The sequence below is a fragment of the Aethalodelphis obliquidens genome, unplaced genomic scaffold (genome assembly GCF_003676395.1).
Source record: "Aethalodelphis obliquidens isolate GAN/ISIS:26980383/991018 unplaced genomic scaffold, ASM367639v1 scaffold9, whole genome shotgun sequence".
NCBI lineage: Eukaryota > Metazoa > Chordata > Mammalia > Artiodactyla > Delphinidae > Aethalodelphis > Aethalodelphis obliquidens.
In genome coordinates, this window is record NW_020837953.1 from 24,860,116 (window position 1) to 24,887,358 (window position 27,243).

Below are 27,243 nucleotides of genomic sequence, written 5' to 3' on the forward strand. Positions count from 1 at the left end.
GATTGGATTTTACACTAGAAACATATTCATTACTTGAATCCTTTATAGTTAATGTGTGTAATGTACTACTCATGTAATTTTTTAAAATTAATAACTAAGCATGTAATTGAACCTAAGAGTCAATATCCAGAATGAAAGAGGAAAAGGTATAGCAGAATGGCTAAGAGCCTGAAATTTAGTCAGAGAGATCTAGATTCAAATCCCAGCTCTATCATTAGCTGTGTAACTCTGGGAAAGTTACTTAGCTTCTGTAAACCCCAGTTTCCTCATCTGTAAAATGGGAATAATTATAGTATCTAGATCATAGCATTGTTTTGAAGATTGAGATAATGGAGTGCCTGGTACAAAGTAAATGGTCACTAAGTGGCAGCTATTCCATTATGTGAAATGGAGGAAATAAGCACATTTCCACTTCCAGAGGTGACTGGTATAATCTGAACACTTCTTCACCCAATAAAATAATAAAGATTTTTTTATAAGAATTATCCTCCTGTTCCAAATTTTAAAAAAATTCAAAAGTCAGTGAGTGTTGAATTTTATCAAATGCCTTTTTCTCATCCAAATGCTTTTTCTTATTTGATTTATTGATGGGATGTATTAGCTTAATACTTTTCCTCTAATATCTTAATCACTTTCCTAATATTAAGACATTCCAGGACTTCCCTGGTGGTGCAGTTGTTAAGAATCTGCCTGCCAATGCAGGGGACGCGGGTTCAAGCCCTGGTCCAGGAAGATCCCACATGCCACGGAGAAACTAAGCCCGTGCACCACAGCTACTGAGCCTGCGCTCTAGAGCCTGCGTGCCACAACTACTGAGCCCAAGTGCCTAGAGACCGTGCTCTGTAAGAACAGAAGCCACCGCAACAAGAAACCCATGCAACACAACGAAGAGTAGCTCCTGCTCCCTGCAACTAGAGAAAGCCCATACACAGCAATGAAGACCCAACACAGCCAAAAATAAATAAGCAAAATTTTTAAAAAAGAATAAAATACAGTACAAATCAACGTATCTATGAAACAAAAACAGACTCACAGATATAGAGAACAGACTTGTGGTTGCCAAGGCGGGGTGGGTAGGGGAGGGAAGGAATGGGAGTTTGGGATTAGCAGAGGCAAAGTATTATATATAGGATGGATAAACAACAAGGTCCTGCTGTATAGCACAGGGAACTATATTCAATATTCTGTGAGAAACCACAAAAGAATATGAAAAAGAATATATTATATATATATGTATATAACTGACATACAGAAATTAATACACCAGATTGTACACCAGAAATTAATACAACATTGTAAATCAACTATACTTCAATAAGCTTTATATAAAAAAAAAATAAAAGTCATTACAAATCTTGCCTCTTCAAGAAGAATACACTATCCAGACTTTTTTTTTTTTCTTGCGGTACGCGGGCCTCTCACTGTTGTGGCTTCTCCCGTTGCGGAGCACAGGCTCCGGACGTGCAGGCCCAGTGGCCATGGCTCACGGGCCCAGCCACTCCATAGCACGTGGGATCTTCCCGGACCGGGGCACGAACCCGTGTCCCCTGCATCGGCAGGCGGACTCTCAACCACTGCGCCACCAGGGAAGCCCTATCCAGACTTTCATTACTGAACTCAATTTGTCTTCTGGGCTATAACATTCAAGAGCCTCTGATTTTTTTCATAACAATAGCTAGTATTTATTGAGCACTTAGCAAGTATACTAAACACTTCACATAATCCTCACAACTTCCCTAAAATACTTCACATAATCCTCACAACTTCCCTAAGGAGTGTGGGAGAAAAGTGAAGGACCTTGGGACAAGGCCCTGGAGATGAAACCAGAGCCTGAAAACTGTTACGTTTTCTTTCATTCATTCGGCATATTTATTAAGCATCACTGTCCTCATGTCTGTTAGGTACCAAAGGTACAGCCTTAAAGAACTCTGACAGAGGGACTTCCCTGGTGTCACAGTGGTTAAGATTCCGAGCTCCCAATGTAAGGGGCCAGGATTTGATCCCTGGTCAGGGAACTAGATCCCACATGCATGCCGCAATTAAGAGTTTGCATGCCACAACTAAGGAGGCCGCCTGCCGCAACTAAGACCCAGTGCAACCAAATACATAAATTAAAAAAAAAAGTTGACAGAATCCCAGCCTAACAGAGAAGACAAACAATAAACAAGTGAAGAAATAAACAAGATAAATACTACAAATTGTGAAGAGAGATCTCATATACATTACATCACATATAGGATGGTGTAACAGAGGCAGGGAGCGCTTTTCTGTGTGACATTCAAGCTGAAATAGAAGAATGAAGAAGCCATAACACTGCAGAAAGTTGGGGGAAGAGCACTTTGGGCTGAGCAAACAGCAAGACCAAATAGCTCGAGGCAAAAAGCATGCAAAGTAACTTGATAAATCCTAAGAAAAGATTAGGGCTCCCTGTGGATGGGGTCTGAGAACTAGAGAGATAAGACTGGGAAAGCAGGGACTTCCCTGGTGGCGCAGTGGTTAAGAATCCATCTGCCAATGCAGGGGACACGGGTTCGATCCGTGGTCCAGGAAGATTCCACATGCCACAGAGCAACTAAGCCCGTGTGCCACAACTACTGAGCCCACGCACTGCAACTACTGAAGCCCACACGCTCTAGGGCCCGTGTGTCACAACTACTGAGCCCGCGTGCTGCAACTACAGAAGCCCATGCACCTAGAGCCTGTGGTCTGCAACAAGAGAAGCCACTGCAATGAGAATCCCGTGCACTGCAATGAAGACCCAACACAGCCAAAAAAAAAAGATATACTTTGGAGGTAGAACTGATTTTTTGATTTCGTGCAGAGGATAAATCCTTGTTGTTGTTAACTATATAATGCTATTTATCATGCTGGGGAACACTGGAAGGAACAGGATAGGTTGATAAAATCATGAGCATGAGCTGATATGCCAGCTAGACCTCCAAATGTAGGTGTCTAATAAGTAGTTGGATAAGTTGGGAGCTCAGAGGAGAGCTCTATCCTACCATGGTAATAAAATGTAAAAATTATTAACATTTAGGGCTTTCCCTGGTGGTCCAGTGGCTAAGACTTTGTGCTCCCAATGCAGGGGTTCGATCCCTTGTCGGGGAACTAGACCCCTTTTTAAAAAAAGATTATTAACATTTAGATGGTGTTTGAAGTCTTGAAGAGACTAGATAAGAGAACCTAGTTGTTAAAGCGGGCCCAGAACTGAGCTCTGATATATCTCATCATTTAGGGGTCCTAAGATGGAGAAGTCAGCAAAGGAGACAGGACACTTAGGCAAGAGGAAAATCACAAGGGTGTGGTGTCACAGAGGCCAGTAAGAAAAGTGTTTCATGAAAGACAGGGTACCACCTATGTCGAATGCTGCTAACAGGTAAAAAAAGAGATAGTATAGAGAACTGTTTATTGGATTTGGCAACTTGTGGCTTATTGGTATCCTTCTCAGGTTTAAGAGAAGGGTGGACAGATGATTGAGTTGGATTGAAGAGGAAACAGAGGTGAGGATATGGAGACCTCTAGTGTGGGCAATTTGTTTTCGTATTGTTGCAAAGAGGAGTGAAGAAATGAGATGACTGGGTAAAAGGGAGGGTTTGTTTATTTTTAAGACGGAAGTGATTCAGTAGAAGTAACTGATGGTACAGCAAGGAAAAATCCTTGAGAAGGTATGGGGGTGGTGGTGTGGGATCCACAGCACTGGGGGTGGAGTTTGCCCTTTGGTAGGGGCAGAGACACATCTTTCATGGTACCAGGAAGTCAGAAATGGGTGCAGATGCAAGTAGGCTTGTAGCTCCTAGTTGGATGAGAATGATCCTGATTTTTGTTTTCTCAAAGAACTATGAGAAGTCATTATTTATGGTAGAGTGAGAGAAGAGGGTGTAGGAGTTTGAACAGAGAAAGCATGAAATACACTATCTCTGGAAGTAGGAAAGTGAACTTACTATAGAAATTCAGTACGATTGCCAGGGAAAGTCTAATGCCCTTTTCTGGTCCGTGGTCAAAATTTAAAGTGAAAGCCTCAGCCCTTGTTAAAGAAGGTGAATTCTTTGGTCCAACCAGAATTGGGGTTTTACCAGGTGAGTATATGGGGAAAGAGAAAAACAAGAGTTGTGGCAATCGTAACATCTAAACTGGGTTAACACAAGTTATGAATATAAAAATGTGAGAGTGAAAAAGTCATACATTTAATGGTTTGGCATTTTGTTTGTTGTTTTTTGCTTTTGGCCACGCAGCCTGTGGGATCTTAATTCCTCCACCAGGGATCTAACCCATGCCCCCTAAAGTGGGAGCATGGAGTCTTAACCACTGGACCGCTAGGTGAGTCCCGGTTTGGAGGTTTTGACGAAGCCAAAGAATCAAAGTTACTATGTTAGTTGGGATGCTTGAAATAGAGATTTTTTAGGGATGTTATTCCTGGCAATAACAAACAGGAATAACTATATATGATGTGGGTGGGGTGGCTGACATAGGATGGAGGAAAAGATTGTTGGAGGTGAGTAGGTAAAGGATTAACAGAGTATTGGGTGGTCATCCACACAGATGTTAAATGATGTACAGAAGTAGAAAGAAAGACAGTGAGCCATGAGCTAGTATTAACTGAGGGAGGAATGATCCACCCAAAGGTCCATAGATGACACTAACTAGGAGAGGTATTAAGGGAAATGTCTCATGCACTTCAAAGTAGTTGGAGATTTTGAAGTAAGAAGGATGCTGTCCATTTGTTGATTCCATATATATATATTTATTTAAAATAAATTTATTAATTTTATTTATTTTTGGCTGCGTTGGGTCTTCGGTGCTGTGCGCAGGCTTTCTCTAGTTGTGGTGAGTGGGGTCTACTCTCTGTTGTGGTGTGCGGGCTTCTCACTGCGGTGGCTTCTCTTGTTGTGGAGCACAGGCGCTAGGCAGGCAGGCTTCAGTAGTCGCACGCGGGCTCAGTAGTTGTGGCACAGAGGCTTAGCTGCCCCACGGCATGTGGGATCTTCCCGGACCAGGGCTCGAACCTGTGTCCCCTGCATTGGCAGGCGGATTCTTAACCACTACGCCACCAGGGAAGCCCCATATATATATATATTTTTGAATTTTATTTATTTTTTTATTCAGCAGGTTATTAGTTATCCATTTTATACATATTAGTGTATATATGTCAATCCCAATCTCCCAATTCTAGATATTTTAATATTGTAGTTTTAAAGTATCTTAATCTGTTCATAAAGTGTTTTGAGGTAGCAGAATTAAGAAAAATGTTAAATTCTTTCTGTGATTCGTGTTTGTAAATTACTAGTCTATATACACACACACAAAATCAAGGCCTTTCTCTTTTAACAAAGAGGGCACTGAAGCTTATTGAGCCATTTATACTGCTAGACCAAACCAGTACTCCAATGAGGTTCCAAAATAAAATCAGTAAGATGGTGTGTGTGAAATCGGTTAAGATTTTATTTCTCTAATTTTATTGGCCCAGCACGAGGCGGAAGAGATAGCAGGCACTTCATTTATGCTTTTGAAGCAGAGACTGCTGTTCTTTCTGGGGAAGGATAGCAGCAGGCTGCTCCTAAGAGCAATCAAGAAAGGAAGGAGCCTTCTAACATCTCTCCCTAGGAGCTGCTGATAGGGCCCTGGCTATTTGCTTTCACGGGAAAATTGCTCTGGAGAACCCATTCAAATATCTCCCAGCAAATCACTGTGGCCTACAGCCAACTCCTTTTCCGCTCATTGGCCGACTGGAAACTTCAACCACTCCACGCCTCCCGCCTCTCATCGGGAGCCAATAGGAAAGATTAGTTTCTCGTAACTTAGCGTCATCAAGTACAGTACTTGCAACTGGCTTTTGGAGCTACAGATCGAGAAGTAGGCGGGGCCGTGCCAGCCGGCCTATATAAGAAGAGGACAAAGGCGGCGCGCCGCCTGTGTCATCCGCCATCTTGTGCGAAGCAAGGTGGCCTCCACGTTCCCCGAACGTCTTCTTCGCTTCTGCCTCGACCGCCCCTTGATCACAGACATGTCTCGGGACCGGTTCCGAAGTCGGGGCGGTGGCGGTGGCGGTTTCCACCGACGCGGAGGGGGAGGCGGCCGCGGCGGTCTCCACGATTTCCGCTCTCCGCCACCCGGCATGGGCCTCAATCAGAACCGCGGACCTTTGGGGCCCGGCCCGGGCCAGGGCGGCCCCAAGCCTCCGATCCCGCCACCGCCTCTGCACCAGCAACAGCAGCAGCCACCGCCGCAGCAGCCGCCACCACAGCAGCCGCCGCCGCTTCAGCCGCCGCCGCACCAGCCGCCGCATCCGCAGCCGCCGCATCAGCCGCCGCCGCCGCCACAGGACTCATCTAAGCCTGCCGTCCCTCAGGGACCCGGCCCTGCTCCCGGAGTAGGCAGCGCTCCCCCGGCCTCCGGCTCGGCGCCGCCCGCCACACCCCCGACTTCGGGGGCCCCCACGGGGCCAGGCCCCACCCCGACCCCGCCGCCCGCTGTCACCTCGGCGCCCCCCGGGGTGCCCCCGCCCGCGCCGCCGAGCAGCGGGGTCCCCACCACCCCCCCTCAGGCTGGCGGCCCGCCGCCTCCACCCGCGGGGGTCCCGGGCCCCGGACCTAAGCAGGGCCCAGGAGCCGGCGGCCCCAAAGGCGGCAAAATGCCAGGCGGGCCGAAGCCCGGCGGCGGCCCGGGCCTAAGCACCCCTGGCGGCCACCCCAAGCCGCCGCACCGAGGCGGCGGGGAGCCCCGCGGGGGCCGGCAACACCACCCGCCCTACCACCAGCAGCACCACCAAGGGCCGCCGCCCGGCGGGCCCGGGGGCCGCAGCGAGGAGAAGATCTCTGACTCCGAGGTGAGTGTCTCTCTACGCTACGGGTTGGTTTCCCTAAGATGGCGGCGGCCCCCCCTTCCGCCCTCCATTTTGTTGGAGACCGGAAAGGGCGCCTGCGCGCGGGGGTGGGGGGCGGGGCCGGCTGCTGCAGTGAGGGGCGGACGGCTCGGGTCTGCCAGCTGTCCCCCCCCACCCCGGGTTAGGCCTCCCGGCTGGCGGAAGGAGGCGCTGAGAAGCTATGGTGGGCCTTGTTAAAGCTAGTGGATCCTGGGAGCCAGAATAGGGTGGAGGATTGGAGAGATCGAGGTAGGCCTGGTCTTACACGCGCAGGCCCAGGGCTTGTCGACAACGGAATTTTGGTCGTTTTCTTTGTTTAATATCTCACCACCATTTTAACTTTTGCCCACTATGATTTTGATTTTGACACTTAGCATAAACCGCTGACGAGGTTCCTGATATAGAGTCTATAGAGAGGTTTGTGGCTGTTCTCGAGAGTGTTCTGGATGGTTTAGGGTCTTTGATGTTCGGACTAATTACATTGGAAATCCCGTAAATGTAGTAGCATCTTTGATTTTAAATGGAACAGGAGAGCAACTTGACTGTAACATACCCAGTTTGGGAAAAACGAAAATTATTATTGGGTCTTCCTATTTGCAGAGGTAACTGGTATCTGAAAATTCCTTTCCTTTTTCACTAGGGGTTTAAAGCCAACTTGTCTCTCTTGAGGAGGCCTGGAGAGAAAACTTACACGCAGCGTTGTCGGTTGTTTGTTGGTAATCTACCTGCTGATATCACGGAGGATGAATTCAAAAGATTATTTGCTAAATATGGAGAACCAGGAGAAGTTTTTATCAACAAAGGCAAAGGATTTGGATTTATTAAGCTTGTGAGTTTTTTTGTTTTTGTTTGTTTGTGGTTTTTTTTGGTGGAATTAAAAGGGTCTTTTTTTCCTACAACAAACATAGTGTTTTTTAAACCAACAAGAATAAATTAGTTTTTAAATTTTTCATCACTCACACAAAAGTTGCAGCTGTTGTACAGTGCATAATTGTTGGTATCTAAGAAAGGAAGGGAGTGGGTGGGTAAGGTATTTACCTCCCTCCCCTGAATGGTGTCAGGGTGGGCTGCCTGGAGATAGTTGAGCTGAGAGCTTTCAGAAGAATAGGATCGGGAGTTAGGCTTATGGTAATTTTAGGGTGGGCAGTAGCCAGTTTTGAGGTCATTAACGTGACTGTATGTCTTGATGCTTTCAGGAATCTAGAGCATTAGCTGAAATTGCTAAAGCTGAACTTGATGATACACCCATGAGAGGTAGACAGCTTCGGGTTCGATTTGCCACACATGCTGCTGCCCTTTCTGTTCGAAATCTTTCACCTTATGTTTCCAATGAACTGTTGGAAGAAGCCTTTAGTCAGTTTGGTCCTATTGAAAGGGCTGTTGTAATTGTGGATGATCGTGGAAGATCTACAGGGAAAGGCATTGTTGAATTTGCTTCTAAACCAGCAGCAAGAAAAGCATTTGAAAGATGCAGTGAAGGTGTTTTCTTACTAACAACGTAAGTTTTTATGTTTATTCGAATAACTTTTATTTATTAACTTGTATGAAGAAAATGCAATGAAACTGGAACAAAATTAAGATGGAACCATTTTTGTTGTTAGAACTCCTCGTCCAGTCATTGTGGAACCCCTTGAACAGTTAGATGATGAAGATGGTCTTCCTGAAAAACTTGCACAGAAGAATCCAATGTATCAAAAGTAAGATCTGTTGAACTTTTGGGCAGTTCTTAATTTAAGTGTAAACGAGAACTTGCTAGAGTAATTTTTCAATTTTGCTTAAAATATGCAAAGTTCTTTGAAATGGATGGGCATAATGAAAACCTCAGGCTCAGAAAGCTAGAGGTTTTGAAGCAGTTACTCAAATACCTAGTGTTGTTTCTGAGGTAGGTATATTTCACATGCATTCTTGTTTTGTTCTTTGTTAGGATGTGTTGTAGGGATCCTCTTTTTTTTTTAAATTAATTTATTTTTGTCTGCGTTGGGTCTTCATTGCTGCACGCAGGTTTTCTCCAGTTGCGGCGAGTGGGGGCTGCTCTTTGTTGCGGTGCGTGGGCTTCTCATTGTGGTGGCTTCTCCTGTTGTGGAGCAGAGGCTCTAGGTGCACAGGCTTCAGTAGTTGTGGCACACGGGCTCAGTAGTTGTGGCTCATGGGTGCTAGAGCGCAGGCTCAGTAGTTGAGGTGCACGGGCTTAGTTGCTCCGCGGCATGTGGGATCTTCCCGGACCAGGGCTTGAACCTATTTCCCCTGCGTTAGCAGGCGGGTTCTTAACCAGTGTGCCACGAGGGAAGCCCGGTATCCTCATTTTTAAGGGTTGAAAAAATATTTCTTGAATCAGAATTTGGCTAGGGAAATGAGTTAGAAAGTGAGGAAGGTAGGATTTATCTTCAGTGCTCATGTTACTGTTGAGTATGTCGTTCTGGAACATGTATTGTTTTTGCTGTAAAAATACCTTATTAAGAATCAAGGTGATCTGTACCTTTCAGTATTTCTTAGCAGTAACAGGCCAGTGAAGTGACCATTGTTTTTAGGGGAAATCAGATATATTTCTTGTGTGCATCTATAAATTGGTTCATATTTAAATATTGTCAGGGAGAGAGAAACCCCTCCTCGTTTTGCCCAGCATGGCACATTTGAGTATGAGTATTCTCAGAGGTGGAAGTCCCTGGATGAAATGGAAAAACAGCAGCGGGAACAAGTTGAAAAAAACATGAAAGATGCAAAGGACAAATTGGAAAGTGAAATGGAAGATGCCTATCATGAGCATCAGGCAAATCTTTTGCGTCAAGGTAAAGGACTCTCTGTGAAATATTACCGTTAGGGTCGTTTGCCTTTTGAACTTACTAGAATTTCATTAATGTGAATGTATGACAAAATTTTCCAATGTTCAGATCTGATGAGACGCCAGGAAGAATTAAGACGCATGGAAGAACTTCACAATCAAGAAATGCAGAAACGTAAAGAGATGCAATTGAGGTAAAATCTTGTTAAATTAAGTCTTTGCTTCTGCATTAAGTGTACCTAAATTTTGCAGGTGAGTCAGATGAAATACAGAGGTGTTAAATACTGTGGCACCTTTGGTTTAATGCTTAAATTGAAATAGAGTGTAAGATTTTTGTTATAAGGCTCACTTACTTTGCTGAAATACCTTAAGGGCTCTTCTTAGTCACTGTCCCAGCCTTTGTGTGTATTTGCTCTAACCTAGACTTTGTAATGCTCTTAAGCAAACTACTAGTTTTTTTCAAATTGAATTTTTAAAATGTGGATAAAACTTTAGTTTTTATGTTTGATGAATGTTTCTAGGCAAGAGGAGGAACGACGTAGGCGGGAAGAAGAGATGATGATTCGTCAACGTGAGATGGAAGAACAAATGAGACGCCAAAGAGAGGAAAGTTATAGCCGGATGGGCTACATGGATCCGGTAAGTAAACTCCTTTTGCAGTGTAATTGGAGTTTTCTACAAAGTTTATAGACATCTAGGATGAAATTTTATTCAGTTAAATATAACCTTTCATATTACAGCTATTCTGCCATTTTTTCTCTTTTTAACCCAGGTGGTGTATTATGATTGATATGCCTTTTCCTTTGAGTTTTATCTTTTCCTTGGGTGGGCCAAAAGATTTCATTGGTTGGGAAGAAGCTTGCTTTATAGGTCTTTTGATAATGGAGTCTCACCTGGTTTCAGAATACTGATTTTTAAAACTACCTTATTGTTGTTTTCCCTTAAGTTGAAAAACAATTTTTTTTTTAAGCTTTGGAAATTCTTTTGTATTCAAGAATGCTTGGTATGGGTTTAGTACAGGTGTATGAACGGGTTTTTTTTCTTTCAGAGAGAAAGAGACATGAGAATGGGCGGTGGAGGAGCAATGAACATGGGAGGTAAGAATGAAAATTAAATTAGTAATACCACTGAAGAGCAGTATTCTGGTTGAGTTGTAACCAGCATTTTTGTTTCCTAGATCCCTATGGTTCAGGAGGCCAGAAATTTCCACCTCTAGGTGGTGGTGGTGGCATAGGTTATGAAGCTAATCCTGGAGTTCCACCGGCAACAATGAGTGGTTCCATGATGGGAAGCGACATGGTAATGTATCCTGTGGGACATAGTTCAAAAGGAAATTCTCGTTTTCACAACTTATGTGTGTGTGTTTTTTTGTTTTTGTTTTTGTTTTTAAGTAGGCGACTGGACCTCTTTTAGTTCCCCTATCATGTAAATCGTAGTATTGAGGAATACTTTGGCAACATAGAAGAACTCAATGTGGTAACCTAAACAGATAAGGTTGCCAACAAAAAGTCAATGCTTTTAGTAGTATGTTGGAATTATCTTTGGCAATAAGTAGACTTAGGTGCTTTCCATTATATTGCTTGTGTACTTTTGCACTATAGCTCATGGCAAATCCAAATTCTAAATGTTAGATAATGTAACATTATTCTACATCCACGTGAGAGTAATCAAATGGCAAGCTGTCATTCGTTAAGCTGGTATTTGCCAAAAGTGTGAATCAGACTTGTTTGTAGCTTTAGGCATGTTTTAGCCATGTGTAGGACTTTGACCTATATTTGGTGTGACTTCTACCCATGAAAAAGGAATTGTTTAGTCTTCGGACTCGTCGTTTCCCACCTGTTGGGCCTGTCTATAGGTGTACCTTCTAAAATAAACTGACATCTCTGTTTTGCTACAGGGTAGCAAAAGTCAATGATAATTTTAAGCATACTAGTTGTGTGCATTTGATCTGAACCTTCTTGATGCTGTCATATTTTAGCTGTACAGATAGTCTGTCAGGATACTTTAGAACAACCAAGTGAGTTGGTCTGAGTGGCTGTATTAGGACTTTACAATCCTTAGAAGAACTGAGTATTGGCTGTAGAGGTGGGTTTGGAGAAAAGTACATTGTCACGACTGAATTGAATCTGATTAGTTCACCTACAGGCTTTTGGCAAAGGAGGGAAGCTGCAGCATATAGCTCACTAGATTCATTTTACAAATAAGAACATAAGGATTTAGAATGGGGCCTCATCTATTTAAACTCTACTTAAGGCTTTTGAGAATTAGAATCATAAGTAGCTGGTTGGGTTAAACGTAGTGCTGTTAGCTTTCTTCAAATTGAATTTTAAAAATAATGTGGGTAACATTTTGGTTTATATCCTTCTTAATAGGCAGGTGTAGGTATGTATCAGATTTGTAACTGTAATTTGACATGATGTTCCCACAGTTAAGATTCTGTAGTCCATGTGACATGTAGCTCCTGGGTTCTAAGATACTGTAATAACATAATTGTAAAACCCCCAAATTTCCTCTTTACCTTTTTGAGATAAAACATACAATACAACGCGCTGAAAACCTAAGAATTTTAGGATTTTGAAATAGTTTGAAGGATTAGGATTTAGTATTTTTATAGTAACCCTGTAGTATTTTGTAGGAAGCATGTTGAAATCATTTATGGGAACAGTTAAACCCTGATGCCGTTTTAGTTTCTGGGGGGTTTTTGTTCTGGTTTTCGGGTTTTGTTTTGTTTTTTTCCTAGCAATACTCAGAATAACTGGTCTGTTTTAAATAGAATTTGAAAGATAGTTCAGGCTGCTGTACTTTTGCATATCTGTAGGGTTTTTCTGTTTGGGAACATAGGTTTCTAGGACTAGAAGTACCTAAAACTAGGTGGAATAATGAAGTCCTGCTTTATTGCAGTCACTTAAGCTTGGTGTTAATGCTGTTTGGGAGACACCCAAAACACGGAATCATAACTGTCAGTGGACTTTCTACAGACCTAAGGGGAAAGTTGGGCTGTTATGAGGGTGGGCTGTATATTCAGTCAATTTGCAATTGTAGAGAACAGTACTGTGAACATAATTGTCTCTGGTTATACAGTGATGGCTCTGAAGGTGGTATACCTGTGAGAATATGGCAACACACTTTTAAATCAAGTTACTGTGCCGGTTAAGTGACTAAATCTATTAGTCTTTTATTCTTTTTCTTTTTGTAGTCTGGTAGCATTTTATTAAAACTTTGAACCTTTTAAGGTTTCTGCAACTTAGCAGATGTGTCTTAAGATCTTGAAAAGCACAAGGTTTCTTATGCAGCACATACCACTAACTGGTGAGTAGGTCTTTGTCACTTCATTGAGTGAATTGAATCTGTCTGGTTGGGCTTGTTAGGCTTACTTGGAAATTAAATTTCCTGTTCAGACCTTGAAAGTGAGAAGTGTGTAAGCTTTTCAGTGGGTTAATCTGATGTGAAATTTCTTAAAACTCATTTTGGAATGGGTTTTCACATCTGCACTAATTCTTAAATTTTTTAGCACTACAGGGAAGATCTATTCTTTGAAACAGGTGTATGAGAATGGCTCAAGTGGGAACATACCACAAGGCATGTATTATCGTAAACTAATTTTCAAATTACCCTTTTTTCCTTTCTATGTTCCCGGTACCTGTGGATCGACTCATTGGTGATTGTATCGACGAACGTTGACTACGGAACCTTCTAAAATATTTACTTAACACACATGGACATCAACTACATATAATGAACTGTTACTTAACTGTTCCAATAGCGTACTGAGCGCTTTGGGCAGGGAGGTGCGGGACCTGTGGGTGGACAGGGTCCTAGAGGAATGGGGCCTGGAACTCCGGCAGGATATGGTAGAGGGAGAGAAGAGTATGAAGGCCCAAACAAGAAACCCCGATTTTAGATGTGATATCTAGGCTTTCATTCCAGTTTGTTTTTGTCTTTTCTTGTTTAGATAGCAATCTTTTAAATTCTTGCATTTTAGTAAGAAAGCTACCTTTTTATGGATGTTAGCAGTTTATTGACCTAATATTTGTAAATGGTCTGTTTGGGCAGGTAAAATTATGTAATGCAGTGTTTGAAACAGGGGAATTTTTTTTTCCTTTTTTTCCTTTTTTTTTTTTTTAACTGTATAATGTCCCTCAATTTATGGCAGTGTACCTTGTGCCACTGATTTCCAAAGTGTACCAATTTTTTTTTTTTTACTGTGCTTCAAATAAATAGAAAAAATAGTTAAGATTTTGATCTTCAACTTTGCCATTCATGCTTCTATGCACATTAGGCTAGGTGTTCCACTTGGAAAGCATAAGAGTGTCTAGGCCTTTGAGTGGCATATGCCATTTCTGGGAAATGTATTTGTAGGCTAAGTATTGCTTTCTACATTTAAGTACCCCCTTGTTTTAAAAAGAAGAAATGCATATTGAATAGTTTCATGATTTGATTTGTTTGGCATTATAGGAAGCAAGCCGGTGCTAGTATTTTCAAATGGCTATGTAAGCAAAGCTGAACTGTAAATCTTCATTCAGGAATGTGTATTAAGATTATGGAATGGGTGTAAGACTATTGGTAGGGGGAGAAAGTGGGTATGACTTAAATGGATCTTTTACGGCCCTATGATCTATCCTTTCCTTGAAAGTTTCTGAAGAACAAGTGGAAAGATCATTTTGTTGCATTCCTCCATTCTTGTTTTTTAAAGAACGAGTCCCAAGCCCTACGAACGGCTTGTATTGAACATTCACATCTGAATTAAAGATTGTTAAACATGAAGTCTTTTCATGTATTACTTCAAGTGATTTATAAAGATGGGGTTTAGTCTGAATAATTAAACTCGAAAGTAAGGTATAGTCATCATAAAGTAGGTTTGGCTATGTATACATTTGTACTCTAACTTTTACATCTCCTTGTGGTACTTCTGTTGGGCAAAAATCTGTAGGACTATAAAAAAAACTTATTTTCTTTTCTAAGAGCTGGTAGTGACTTAATAACAAATAGGGTTGCAGAGAACTATACTTACTGTGAAATATTTTTAACGTGTTTTTCCATAGTTTCCTTTTGATGTAGCACTAAATCTGGAGAGTTGCTCGTGCTACACAGTACAAATATCCTTTCCTCCCACCATAAAGCTTTGGAGCTTTTCGATGGTGTTGTCAGTTTATTGTCAACTTCATTGAATCTCCTTTCATTAGAGACATTTTGACTTATTAATAAAATAGATCGTTACTGTTGTCTGTTAGTACAATGGGAACCTGCTTTCCCATGTTTATATTGTTAGCAGAGGAATAACTTCCTAAAAGTAGTAGGTAAGGTAACTGAATGGTTTGGCTTTGTTCTTAGTTATGTTTCCATTCAAATTTGTACATTATAGAACTCTTACTATGGAATGTGTCTTCCTCCTTTTCACCTCTGTTGGTGTTAATTGGCAAAAGTAAAATTCTAAACCAAATCTTTGTTTAAATACTGAAGGCTTAGTATTGTGCCTGAGTACAAAGGGAAACCTGTTGTTGAAACAATTGAGCACTCGTGCATAGGAAACCTGTTAATACTGAAAGTAAAACACTAGTGGAGTATAAAGGCATGCCACCGAATTCTGGTTGTGTGACTGACAGGTACCTGGTGTACTAATTAAGGGAGAGAATCTCATTAGAAAATGTTCATTATTTCTGTTCACCAAGACACTTGGAAATGAGTAGTTCTACCAGAATTATATCAATGAGGAAGTTTTGTCCCAAGTCAAGTTATTAATTGGTGATAATGTATGAGATTTTCTGTACCGGAAACAAGGGTCTTGATTTGAAAGGAGTCCATTACAATTTGATTGAATTGTATGGTAGGGACTCCACTAATGATAAGAAAATAAGGGGTGTTCATGGGACACCCACAGAGGGTGAACTTGAATGTGTGGGCGGGGGCTGGTGGGGAAATGGAAAAATCTGCCTATAAAATTAATGTTTCAGTTTATTTTTCAGATTACATGCCTTTCTTTATAAGGGATGCTGGCACAGACCCCTAAAATAAGCTTTTGGTAGTACTGTACCTTTGAAGAGTGGTGAAGGATGCTAATGGATAATCTCCTGAAAGTTGTGGTTTTGATAGCCTTATTGTGTAGAATTGCTAAACGTTGTTTAGCAAGTAATGTTGCTTAGTTTCAACTAAGTTTTGACTTTAATCACTGAAACAGCAGCGTACCAAGGGTCGTAAGCTACTCAAATAGACTTTCAACAAGTCTTGGAATGTATATGATAGTTTTTAGCCTAATGGGAATTTGAATCATCTTTAAAAGTAGATTCCTAAAAGCTGATTTATGAAACTTGGGGGTGGGAAAGGGAAAGTAGTACTTTTGAAGTATTTTAGCCATTTTTCTCATTTAAAGAAACCACCTGCCCCCGTTTCCTCTTCTCCACTTTCTCTCATAATTTTGTTTTAAGAGGAACACTGATTGTTTTTAAACTTATTACTCCTCTTATAATTCCTAATCTTTAAAAACTGCATTCTCTAAGAGATCCCAGTGTATTTAATAGGTGTTTTAGAAACTTAACCCATTGGCTCAACGTTTAGTGAAACCATAATCCTCTTTGCTTAGATAAACTTCTAAGAAATACTATAAGCCCCACCACTCTTTATTAGATGTATTATACCACTAATATAAACATAATAATTTGGGAAATTGTAATGTTACGCCTGTGCAATTTTTATAAGTGGCATATTATGGCAGATAAAAATTTAGATACTTGGCTTTTCTTGGGCAAGCCACTAAGTTGTGGCGGAATATTTTCTGGTGTTCTTGGACTGCAATTATGCACTATTAAAGTAGTCGCCTGCTACATAACTGCATTTAGCCAGCATTTCTGCAGTGCGTAACTGTGAGGAACGTAGTACCGCAAATGGCAATGGACATTAGGACCCGGATGTAGTATTCCTGCTTGCTCCGAGATTCTCATTGCCGACTGCATACAGGTAGGTAACAAGCAATATAATCTAACTTGGTGACTTGCTATGTACTTTTATTCCGTGGGCATTCTGACATCATACTTCTGACAATGAAATTACAGTGCAGCACCTAACACCTGTATGATAAAGCTAGCTTATATCAAAACTGCGTGGGTTTGGGTTTAGAGCTGTAATTTGTCAGGCAGAATTCAGTGCTGTTGCAGTTCTCAGATAAAAAGTGCAAACTTGATTATTTGGTATATCTGATTCAGTTGTGTGGTTTTTAGTTGCATTGTAACTGAAGATAACATGAAACACATCAGTGGTGTGGGGGAGGGGACCATACCATACTTCGGAAGTAAGAGTGCTTTTTAAGCATCTTGACACAGACTGTATAGCATGTGATAATTAGTTTCTGTTGTAGCAAACTGACCTGCTCATAGGTCAGCAATATCAGTTTGAGTGTAATCTTGGTAATTACTCTGCAGGTTGAGTGAATTAAGACTAAAAGTACAGTTTTTTTTGTAATGTGATTTAAAAATTTTTTTAAATGGGCTCCATCGGAACACCTCTGTTACTAACTTGGGGCATAGATGGGAATCTAACATGAATAGTTCAAGTTCTGTGATTTGTCTAAATATGTTTATACTCTAAACCTGGGGGAAAGTGGTGTGGCATGTTGACTTGCCTATTGAATACATGTTGGGAATCATTTCCCAATCATAAGACTTCGTCGTATTCTGTAGGATAACTGCAAATGTTCAGAGTAGCTTTTTGAATTTGGTTCCCTTAGCTTTAGGGATGTGATGTTACAATCCAAACTGTTCGACTACCAAAACAGTAAGTCTTCAAAAGCACCTTCCTTTGTTGCTTAGGATTTAAGCTTTGCATCGACTGTTGTTCCAGACCTCAATTCAACTGAACTTTGGTCTATGAACTGGTTTTTAGCTAGCATGCATGAGAAACAGCTTTCGTGTATAATGTTTTCTGCTCTGTAACTGGAAAGTTTGGTTTATTTTGCATAAATGTTGGTAAAACTCTTCATGACTATGAGAATTTTCTTTCATTGTATCAAGACAAATGGCTTGTTCTTTGGCAAGCGATTCACAAGGTGGGGACAAATTTGTACTTTAATACGTAGTCCATTCAACCAAATGACTTGACTCTCCTGCTAGATGAAAGAGCAAATGGTGACTAGTTTAGCTCTCTATATTAGTAATACAGTGCACATCAAACATAATGCTCAGTATTAGTGACAAGAGTGTCACTAAATTGGCATGCATCCCTGATGGGGTTTTCCTGTGGCATAATCCATTAAGTCGGTGGCCAGCACTTGCTACCGTGGTTCAGTGATTGTTTAGAAATAAAAGCGCAGGTTTGTTTCTTAACAGTCAATAACAATTTTGAGAGAATGTACTTGTTACAATATATGGACATCATTGGGGTGGGGGGGTAATTTTGCTTCATTCTGCTTATCTCGATGAATAGGCTTTTGCACTTTCGATGAGAAACCTGTGACTTTAGTCAATTCTTACTAGTTTTGATTTGTATGTAGCTGTAATTTGTGAATCTTAGTGCAGAGGGTCTTAAAAAAATCACTCAGTCAAAAAGCTGGGGATAAATGGGTTTCAGTAATAACTCTATATACCGAGGTGCTCGCATTGTATTTCATAGTCTTTTCTTGTTACAAACCAAAATTATTTTTAATGAGAATGGTCGGAAGTTCAGAGGTGTGATGCCAGAATGCATTTTCGTACTGTTAGGCCCTTGGAACAGGTACCGGTGCTTTATGAAAGTTGAAAGAAATGCAATGGGTGCTCTTCACATAAGGTTGCAAAACCTACAAAGAATGCATAGTAGTTTCACTTTTCCCCAATAAAGAGATGCGTGTGACTAGTTTTGGACTTTTAACCTTAATGGGGGTTGCATGTTTCCTATTGTTAATCATTGTCAGCTGCAGTGACATGATACACAGTCCTGCATTTACTGCCTTTCCCTTAATGATTTTGGACAGGTTTTAGAGAGCCAGGATGTTTGTTCTGGGCCTTTATTTGGTTTTGGCTTTAGCTGATAATGTTTCAGTGCTCTGTCAGCTAGTGCAGTTCTCAAATGGCTGCCTATTAGGGAAAGAATTCAGAGGATTTGGCTGCTCCCAATCATCTGTCATTGCTGCTAGATAATGATTGGCAATTTTTAAGACTCAACTGTGGAAAGCTCACAGTTGGTAAACCATCAAACATAAAAATGTTGCTTTTGAACACCAGTGCTGAAAAGATTTATTTGGAGGGTGAAAAAGGGGCTGGATGCAGCATAGGATAATCTGGAGAATGGAGGAAGAATGCAAAACGATATAGTATCCCTTATGGATGGTACATGTGCAACAGGGAACTATTTCATATACCCTTGGCAGTTGCTGATAATCAGGGAGGAAGAAAAACCTGGAATTTGAATTAAGGCTGATCTTTCTGGTTTTTGTGCACTGTGGCCCTGCCAGGCATATATAGTGAAGGTGAATGTCTTCTCCCTCAGAAAAACTCAGGTTCCTTGCTGTCCCGATAAGGCATAGCTTCCCTGCCCTAACTTAAAACTCAGTGAGGACTTAAGAGGGAAAGAATGAGGCAAATATATAGGATTGCAGGATAACAACTGCATTGTTGTGTACTGTGGAAGGGGGAGGGCTCTCTTGGTGGACTCCTGCTGAAGGTGGTCAGTCCACCTGAGAATGGAAGACATGCTTGGTGGGGAGCAGGGTACGTGCTTTTATATGAAAAGAGCCGATGTTAAAACTCATTTGGTAAGGTAAACGTTGTCACATACCTTCACATAAGGGATAGTATATTTTGGATTGCAGTCAAACTTCATTGTGGTCAGACTGGTGAAAATGCAGTTAGGCTTTTGTATTTTAAAGAGGATACAATTCTCATTCGAACTCAGGTGTCTACTGCTACCTTACGTCAGAATGATTTTAGATTTTTTCCCCCCATGAAGTCTCTTCCTATTTTTTATGCTGTAACTTGCCCCCAATCTTTGTCTCTGGAATTTACTCTTTAAATTTTGAAATTAACTAGCATTTTCAAATCTTTATGCCCTTGTCTTTTATATTAACTTTTTCTTATTATTCTTTAGGTAAGAATGATTGATGTTGGCTGATATTGGAGTGTTCATTCCGTTGAAGTAAGTTTCCTTGGAAGGTTTAACCTGTAGAGGATTTTGGGTTTGACTTCTATTTAATGGTTAAATAATTTGATTTAGCTATGTGGGGTGAAAACTGTTTGACTCTTTTTTAAGATGTTCGCCTCTCCTAAGATAATACCCTTATTTATTTTTTTTAATGTGTGTGCATGCGTGTGGGTGTATGTGAGTTGGAAAGAGAAAAGATTGGGATTATTACAAATCCCAATTATTACAAATTATTACAAAGATGTCAAACAATAGAAGAAAAAGATGAAAGATTTAGATCAGAAAAGATGGCTTGAATTAGTGGAGACATGTATTTTCAGTACTCTTAAAATGAACTTTGGACCAATTCAAAATCCCATTCCTTTTTACGTAATAAATTGTGAGGAACAGTTGTCTAGTCATTGGTAGGAGGGAAAACCTGTTTTCAACAGGTTCATTCAACCTGTTGATGTCAGAATAAAATGTACATGTTAAAAATAGTAAAAATGTAATATATGCTGAATATGTTATTTTAACACAGTTAATATTTTAATGATAGGTGGATAAGATATTTGTTCTCAAGACATCACACAGCATGAGCTGATCAAGAAGGAAAGCTACAGCTTGTTAGACTGATGAAATATCTAGGTGAGTTGAGTGATTCTTACTCTGTAAACTGCCTTCAGGAGGACTCTCGGGTGGTAGAAAAATAACTACTCGTGTGGATATCTCATTTTAATTTATTCTACGTTAAAACTTTCTTACAGGAAATATGTTTTTATAGCACACACTTAAATATTTAAACATTTTTACAGCCTTCTGAGGTGTGGTAGACCTTGTCTGTTTGGCTAAAGCCTCACAAAAACAGGACTTAAGTTTTAAATAAAAATATATATCTGTATTCACCTCTGGGTCCATAAGACCATGGAGAAGAAGGTTCAGAAGATTTGAAGTTCCCTGTTTTTCATCAGATAGTTAAATGGTGGGATTACCTATAGTTGAGAATAGATGGAAGAAAAAATATAGATGATGATCTAGAAGGATTGGCAACTCAACTCTGCTGTTCTAGCTGGAAAGCAGTCGTAGACAGATGGACATGACTGTGTTCCAATAAAACTTTTTTACAAAAAGGTGACTTGTAGATGGTACCTTACTGTCCCTTCATCTTACAGAAATTGCATTCGTTCAAGGTATCACTTAGGTATAAAGGGCTGTCATAATCAGTTTGAAATTAACAAAAATGGAAGAATTGAGGCTATATCTTATACCTAGAAAGAGGGTGCCAATTAATGGAGTGTCTTGAATGTTAGAGATCTGCCTTGTAAGAAAGTTCTTGTAGAAAATGGAAGTAAAATTTAATAAACTCATTGGGTGAGTCTGATATTAAAATCATTTCTGCTTCTTTAATCCTTAGTTATCTAAAGATCATTAAATACTATTACTACCACATTACTTGATTAATGTTACTTTGCGGTTAGGAAGTTTACTTGGTTGATGCTGATAAATATTTGAGACCTTGATATGTGATTCTTAGGTCTTTTGGAGTAATTGTTTCCTTTAATTGACAGGATCCGGTGAACTCTGTCCCGAAAACCAGTGAGGAAGAGAGCAAAGAAGAATAAAACAACCTGTTGTTTAATAAAGACATTTTAAAATCAGATTGTCCTTCCATTTGTTTTGGTTTTGTTTTTAAGTAGAGGACTCTTCCGTTTTCCAGAATTTTCTGTATATGTCAGCAACTTGTTTCTAGGTGACATTATAAAAGTCATTCCATGTTGTAAGTATAAAACAAACTACATAATTTAGGACTCTACTTCTTGAGGCCTTTTTGGCAGAGCTGCTTCAGCCTCTTAATTACTAATCAACCTGATGGCCCTACACTATCAAACTCACCTGATTTAGCCATCATTATTTTAAAATTGCCTTCAGTCTTAGTAAGTTTTATTCCTGAGATTACCATGTGATTAGCAGTTAAAAAGCATTTTGTATATTACAAAAGGATTATCAGATTATGATTATGGGTAGTCAAGACATTACTTCACTAACGAGTAGAGACTGAATTGCATCTTGCCAAATAACCATATTTTGGTTACCCTGAGTAGCAATTTCTTTAAAGTGGAGTTGAATTTTATATGCAGTGTAAAATTCTGGAATTTGCTATAAAATCTGCTTGCCCCCTCCATTCTTGAAGCTCTCATTAAAACTTGACAAACTGTTAAAGGGATCTTTCACACCAAATTAATATGAGGTACGTATTAAAAGTAATTCGGGGTTTGCTTTTTGGTGTTTTTTTTTTTGGTTTTGTTTTTTTGGGAGCCGTGCCACATGGCCTGCAGGATCTTAGTTTCCCTGACCAGGGATCATACCTGTGCCCCTTGCAGTGGAAGCACAGAGTCCTAATCACTGGATCACTGGGGAATTCCCTTGTAACTGCAAAGGGAGAGAGTTGAAAGCCACAGCAGTCACTGGTCCCATGGAATTTGCTTTGAAAAGCTGTGTGTAGTCAGTACCAGGGATGAGGCCCAAGATCCTGATCTAAGTGTTCATAATCATTCTGATTATCTGTGATTGGCATATCTTCAGAGAGGCAAATGAGAGATCCCAAATCAAGAATCATCTGAGTCCATGTCTTGGTTCAACTGTTACTCCTTTTTTTTTTTTTTTTTTGCGGTACGCGGGCCTCTCACTGTTGTGGCCTCTCCCATTGCGGAGCACAGGCTCCGGACGCGCAGGCTCAGCGGCCATGGCTCACGGGCCCAGCCGCTCTGCGGCATGTGGGATCTTCCCGGACCGGGCAAGAACCTGCGTCCCCTGCGTCGGCAAGCGGACTCCCAACCACTGCGCCACCAGGGAAGCCCTGTTACTCCTTTCTGATTGCCAGCTTGCTTAGCATCTTTATGGGTCTCAAGGCAAAAATCTACAGTAGAATATATTGGTTAGGAGTTACAGGGTCTTGCTACTGGAGTTCAAGTATTCTGAAATTTGCCCAGTTGCATTATCTGGCAAGTTGCCTGAATTGCAGGTTGCTCATCAATAGGATGAACATACTACTTTTTCTTCATTGGGGTAAAAGGTGGGTGTACATAAATGAACTTGCACGGAGACAAAAACAAAAGGAGCATGTGGCATTTTCAAATTTACTAGTTATCAGGGTTCACAGGCAACAGGTCCAGGATTTTTATATTTTATAGAGAATAGGAAATTGTTAATTTTGGTAAGCTTTTGGACTGTGGAGTCCACAAGGGGAAATTAGTAATAGATCCTTAGGACTGAGGTTTGGGATTCGTGGGAGAGACCATTTAACTTGGACAAGTTGTATATTGGTTTGGCCAAAAAGTTTGAGTTTTTCCATAACCTCTTAACATGATGTTATAATAGGATTAAGAATCCCTGCCTAGGGGCTTACCTGGTGGTCCAGTGGCTAAGACTGCACCCCAAATGCAGGGGGCCCAGCTTCCATCCCTGTTCGGGGAACTAGATCCCACGTGCCACAACCAAGAGCTTGCATGCAGCAACTGAAGATCCTGCATGTCACGAGACCCAGTGCAGCCAAAAAAAATTAAAAATTCCCTGCCTAGCAGGGTTGTATGTTGATTAGTTGGTATTTTAAGTGTGTTGGGAGTCGAGTGGGGAGCTTAAGCTCAAAACAAGTCCTCAAAGTTTTTTTTTTTTTTTTTTTTTTTGCGGTATGCGGGCCTCTCTCTGTTGTGGCCTCTCCCGTTGCGGAGCACAGGCTCCGGACGCGCAGGCTTAGCGGCCATAGCTCGTCGGCCTAGCCGCTCCGCGGCACGTGGGATCTTCCCGGACCGGGGCACGAACCCGTGTCCCCTGCATCGGCAGGCAGACTCTCAACCACTGCACCACCAGGGAAGCCCCAGTCCTCAAGATTTTTAACAAATGGTTTATCAGGTATGTAATGTTTTGCATCTAAAGTGGGTTGGGTTCTAAACGTGCTTGAGGTAAGAGGGAATGAGGGGAAAAAGACAAAGATCCAAATAGAAAAACATTCCGTGTTCATTGACGTAGCATTCCCCAAAATAATTTACTCATTTACCATGTTCCAGCTGACTTCTTGAAATTGATAACGCTGATTCTAAGTTTCATATGGACCCTTACTTCACACCTATACAAAAGTTAACTAAAAAAGAGTGAAATGCCTAAATGTAAGAATGAAATTATAAAACTTAGATTATTAAATGACACCAAAAACATGAACAACAAAAAAGGCAAATTGGATTTACCAAAATTAATCACTGCTTCAAAGGACATCATCAAGAAAGTGAAAACTCATGGAATGGAAGAAAATATTTGTAAATCATAACTGGTTAGGGACTTGTATCCAGAATATGTAAAAAATAAACCCAATTGAGAAATAGGCAAAGGATTTAAATAGAAATTTCTGCAAGGAAGGTATACAGAAATGCCAATTAAGTACATGAAACGTTGCTTGGCATCATTAGTCAATAAGAAAGTGCAGGGAATTCCCTGGTTGTCCAGTGGTTAGGACTCTGAGCTTCCACTGCAGGGGTCCTGGGTTTGATTCCTGGTCGTGGAACTAAGATCCCAAAAGCTGCTCGGTCTGGCCAAAAACAAACAAAAAAAGCAAATCAAAACCCCGAAATACCACTTCAAACTTTCAGCTATAAGATGAATGTCTGAGGATCTAATGTATAACATGGTGACTCTAGTTACCAACACTGCTTTATAGAATTGCTTCGGTCACTTGATAATCAAAATTGCCTTCACTAGTTCAGCTGTCTTCATCATATACTAGATTTCTTTATATATCTGGCCCAGTGAACTATCCATTCCTACATAGATGTCATATTTTAAATTTCATTGCTTTATATGAGTTTCAGTAGTTTTTTTTTTTTTTTTCTAAAGAAAAGATTTTCTTTGGTTTTCTATGGACTCATTTTATTTAGTGGAATAAGTATATACATCTTAGGGTTCTTCAGAGAAACAGAAGCAATAGATTATACGCACACATATATATTTTGGGGGGCATACTTTTTTTGGGGGGGCATACTTTTGATTAAAAAGCAAAATATACCTTCCACATATTTGGAGGAAAACCAACTAACATTATAACTAGCATTAAGGAAGAACTGAGCAGATACTAATAAAGGTAATAAAACAAGATGGGTGTAAAAGCAAAGGTCTCTGGCGCGTGAAAGTGGGTAGTCCATGGAACTGGTATAGACTTCTACCAAGAGACATACTGGTGGACACTCAGGCGGAGTCAAACAAGGGAAAAAGAAGAGAGGGCTTTTGGTTTTGTATGCATATATAAATTTAAACATGCGTGTTGGAGAACTTTCAGGGTGTTGGAGCTGTGCTGCTTCTCCTGAGGGCTCAAGTAATGTCATTGTAATTAATGAAGCACGTAATTGTATACCCACCTTGTTTTGACTGTTTGCTATTTTGTAAGTATCACTGCATGAAGAAAACCTTGAACTAAAGAAAAGGGGCAAGGAGGCTCACAGGGAGGCTCTCTACCACTGTCCCATGTGAGCTGGCCTGGGATTGTAGTAATCTAGAAACATTTTTCAGCGTGCTTATTGCCCTTGCCATCTCCCTAGAAGATTTGGCCTGCCTAAAGAGGGAGCAGAATGAAGAGTTAACACCATTTCCTAGATATAAGAATGGATTGAGATAAGAAGTTTACTTTCAATACTTTGCTACTTTTTAATGTTCCTAGTAGATGGTAAGCACTCGGGAAACTGGTAGATACTTAATACTGGTAAGTTTAATTTGGCATTGCATACATTCTAACTCCTCTGCCTGCCTTCTGCTTAATTGAACTCATCTGGCAAAAATCAGTCATGATAAAATCCAATTCTCTGTCTAATCCATATACATTGACTGTCTTTAAAGTCTGCTTACTGATCTCTAGGGATCCCTTTTTGCTGCCCAGCAACCACACGATTTTTGTCTTTATTAAATTCTATTTCATGCCATATCCTCTTTCTTCAAAGCTCCAATGCCTCTTCTTTCATCCTCATTTTCAGAAGATGACCTTTTCTGTTTCACTGAGAAAATAGAAACACTCAGAACTTTCACAAGCTTCTACAGTCATATCTCCCCACCTACTTACATCTGTACCTACATTTTCCTTTTTTTTTTTTAAAAAAAATGTACTTATTCATTTTGGCTGTGCCGGGTCCCAGTTGCATCATGTGGGATCTTCGTTGTGGCATGCAGGATCTTTAGTTGTGGCATCTGGGCTCATAGTTGCAGCATGCGGACTCTTAGTTGCGGCATGCATGTGGGATCCAATTCCCTGACCAGGGATCGAACCCCAGCCCCCTGCATGAGGAGTGCAGAGTCTTACCCACTGGACCACCAGGGAAGTCCCTGTACCTACATATTCTTTTTCTTCTGTTATAATGGATGAACTGTCCATATTTCTAGCTGAGGCCAACTTCTTCACCAAAGAGGATGGCAAATAACCACATGGAAATATCCCCAACATCATTACCTTAAGAGAAATGCAAATTAATGGGGGTATATATATCTATATCTATCTATCATCATCTATCATCTAATCTCCAGTGGGATATAACTACACACCTATCAGAATGGCTAAAATAAAAAGTAGTGACAACATCAAATGTTGCAAGGGATGTAGAGAATCTGGATCGCTCATACATTGCTGGTGGAATGTAAAATGGTACAGCCACTTTGGAAAATAGTTTGGCATTTTTTTTGGTTGTTTTTTTTTTATACCAGCAATTTTTTTTTGTTTTTTTTGTTTGTACCAGCAATGGTACTCCTTGGGCATTTAGACTAGAAAAATGAAAATTTATGTTTACACAAAAATCATGTATACAAATGTTCATAGCAGCTTTATTTGTAATAGTCTAAAACTGGAAACAATCCAAATGTCCTTCAAAGCGTGAACTGTAAAAAAAAAAAAAATAGTGAACTGTTAAACAAGTACATCAATAACATTATTCAGGGACAAACAGGAGTGGACTATTTAGACACGTTAACAACTTGGGTAGATTTTAAGGGTATTATGCTGAGTGAAAAAAGCAGTCCCAAAAGGCTATATGCTCTATGATTCCATTCATTCTTGAAAAGACAAAATTATAGAGATGGAGTATAGATTAGTAGTTGCCAATGGTTAGGGATAGAAGGGAGAGAGGAAGGTTGGTGTACTTATAAAAGTATCACAAGGGAGCATTGTGTTGGTGGAATTGTTTCGTATCTTGACTATAGTGGTGATTACATAAATCCATACATGATAAAACTGCATAAAAGTAAACACAAGTACACGAGTACATGTAAAACTGGTGAATCTGAATAAGATCAGTGGATGGTATCAATGTTTAAATTCCTGTTGTGATACTGTATTATAGTTATGCAAGATGTTACCATAGGGGGAAGCTGGGTGAACGATATATGAGATCCTTCTGTATTATTTCTTGCTACTTTATCTTAAAATATCTTAATTTAAAAGTGTTACATAAGATGGTTGATAGTATCTATGTCTTGTTTCTGATACTTTTGTGGTAGT

General features: G+C 40.4%; 1 protein-coding gene and 1 long non-coding RNA gene across 4 annotated transcripts; one reads left to right on the forward strand and one right to left on the reverse strand.

The window, feature by feature from the left end:
* The first annotated feature begins 5,902 nt into the window (after positions 1-5,902).
* Positions 5,903-21,381, forward strand: SFPQ (splicing factor proline and glutamine rich). 3 transcript variants are annotated; one of them, XM_027109161.1, is made up of 13 exons: positions 5,903-6,823; positions 7,500-7,688; positions 8,056-8,357; positions 8,461-8,556; positions 9,449-9,645; positions 9,748-9,832; positions 10,160-10,277; positions 10,687-10,735; positions 10,816-10,937; positions 13,402-16,589; positions 19,689-19,736; positions 20,281-20,369; positions 21,290-21,379. In XM_027109161.1, exons 1-10 carry the CDS (start codon positions 6,002-6,004, stop codon positions 13,537-13,539), a joined length of 2,118 nt encoding a protein of 705 aa, XP_026964962.1. In that variant the 5' UTR covers positions 5,903-6,001; the 3' UTR covers positions 13,540-16,589; positions 19,689-19,736; positions 20,281-20,369; positions 21,290-21,379. The 3 variants fall into 3 exon arrangements, with proteins under 3 accessions (XP_026964962.1, XP_026964963.1, XP_026964961.1); XM_027109162.1 differs by lacking the exon at positions 13,402-16,589 and having other exon boundaries at positions 21,290-21,381; XM_027109160.1 differs by having other exon boundaries at positions 13,402-19,736.
* A 2,705-nt stretch (positions 21,382-24,086) lies between these two features.
* LOC113621849 (uncharacterized) lies at positions 24,087-25,917 on the reverse strand. Its single transcript, XR_003433327.1, has 2 exons — positions 25,608-25,917; positions 24,087-24,300 (listed from the first exon to the last, which is right to left on the reverse strand). It is a non-coding gene; the product is annotated as an uncharacterized LOC113621849 (long non-coding RNA).
* Positions 25,918-27,243: the final 1,326 nt, after the last annotated feature.

Bases quoted from the DNA above. Each gene is read 5' to 3' on its own strand.
- SFPQ (XM_027109160.1), top strand. From the start codon at position 6,002: ATGTCTCGGGACCGGTTCCGAAGTCGGGGCGGTGGCGGTGGCGGTTTC. The intron at 8,557-9,448 runs GTAAGATCTGTT...AAATATTGTCAG, and splicing joins AAGAATCCAATGTATCAAAA to GGAGAGAGAAACCCCTCCTC. The intron at 10,736-10,815 runs GTAAGAATGAAA...TTTGTTTCCTAG, and splicing joins AGGAGCAATGAACATGGGAG to ATCCCTATGGTTCAGGAGGC.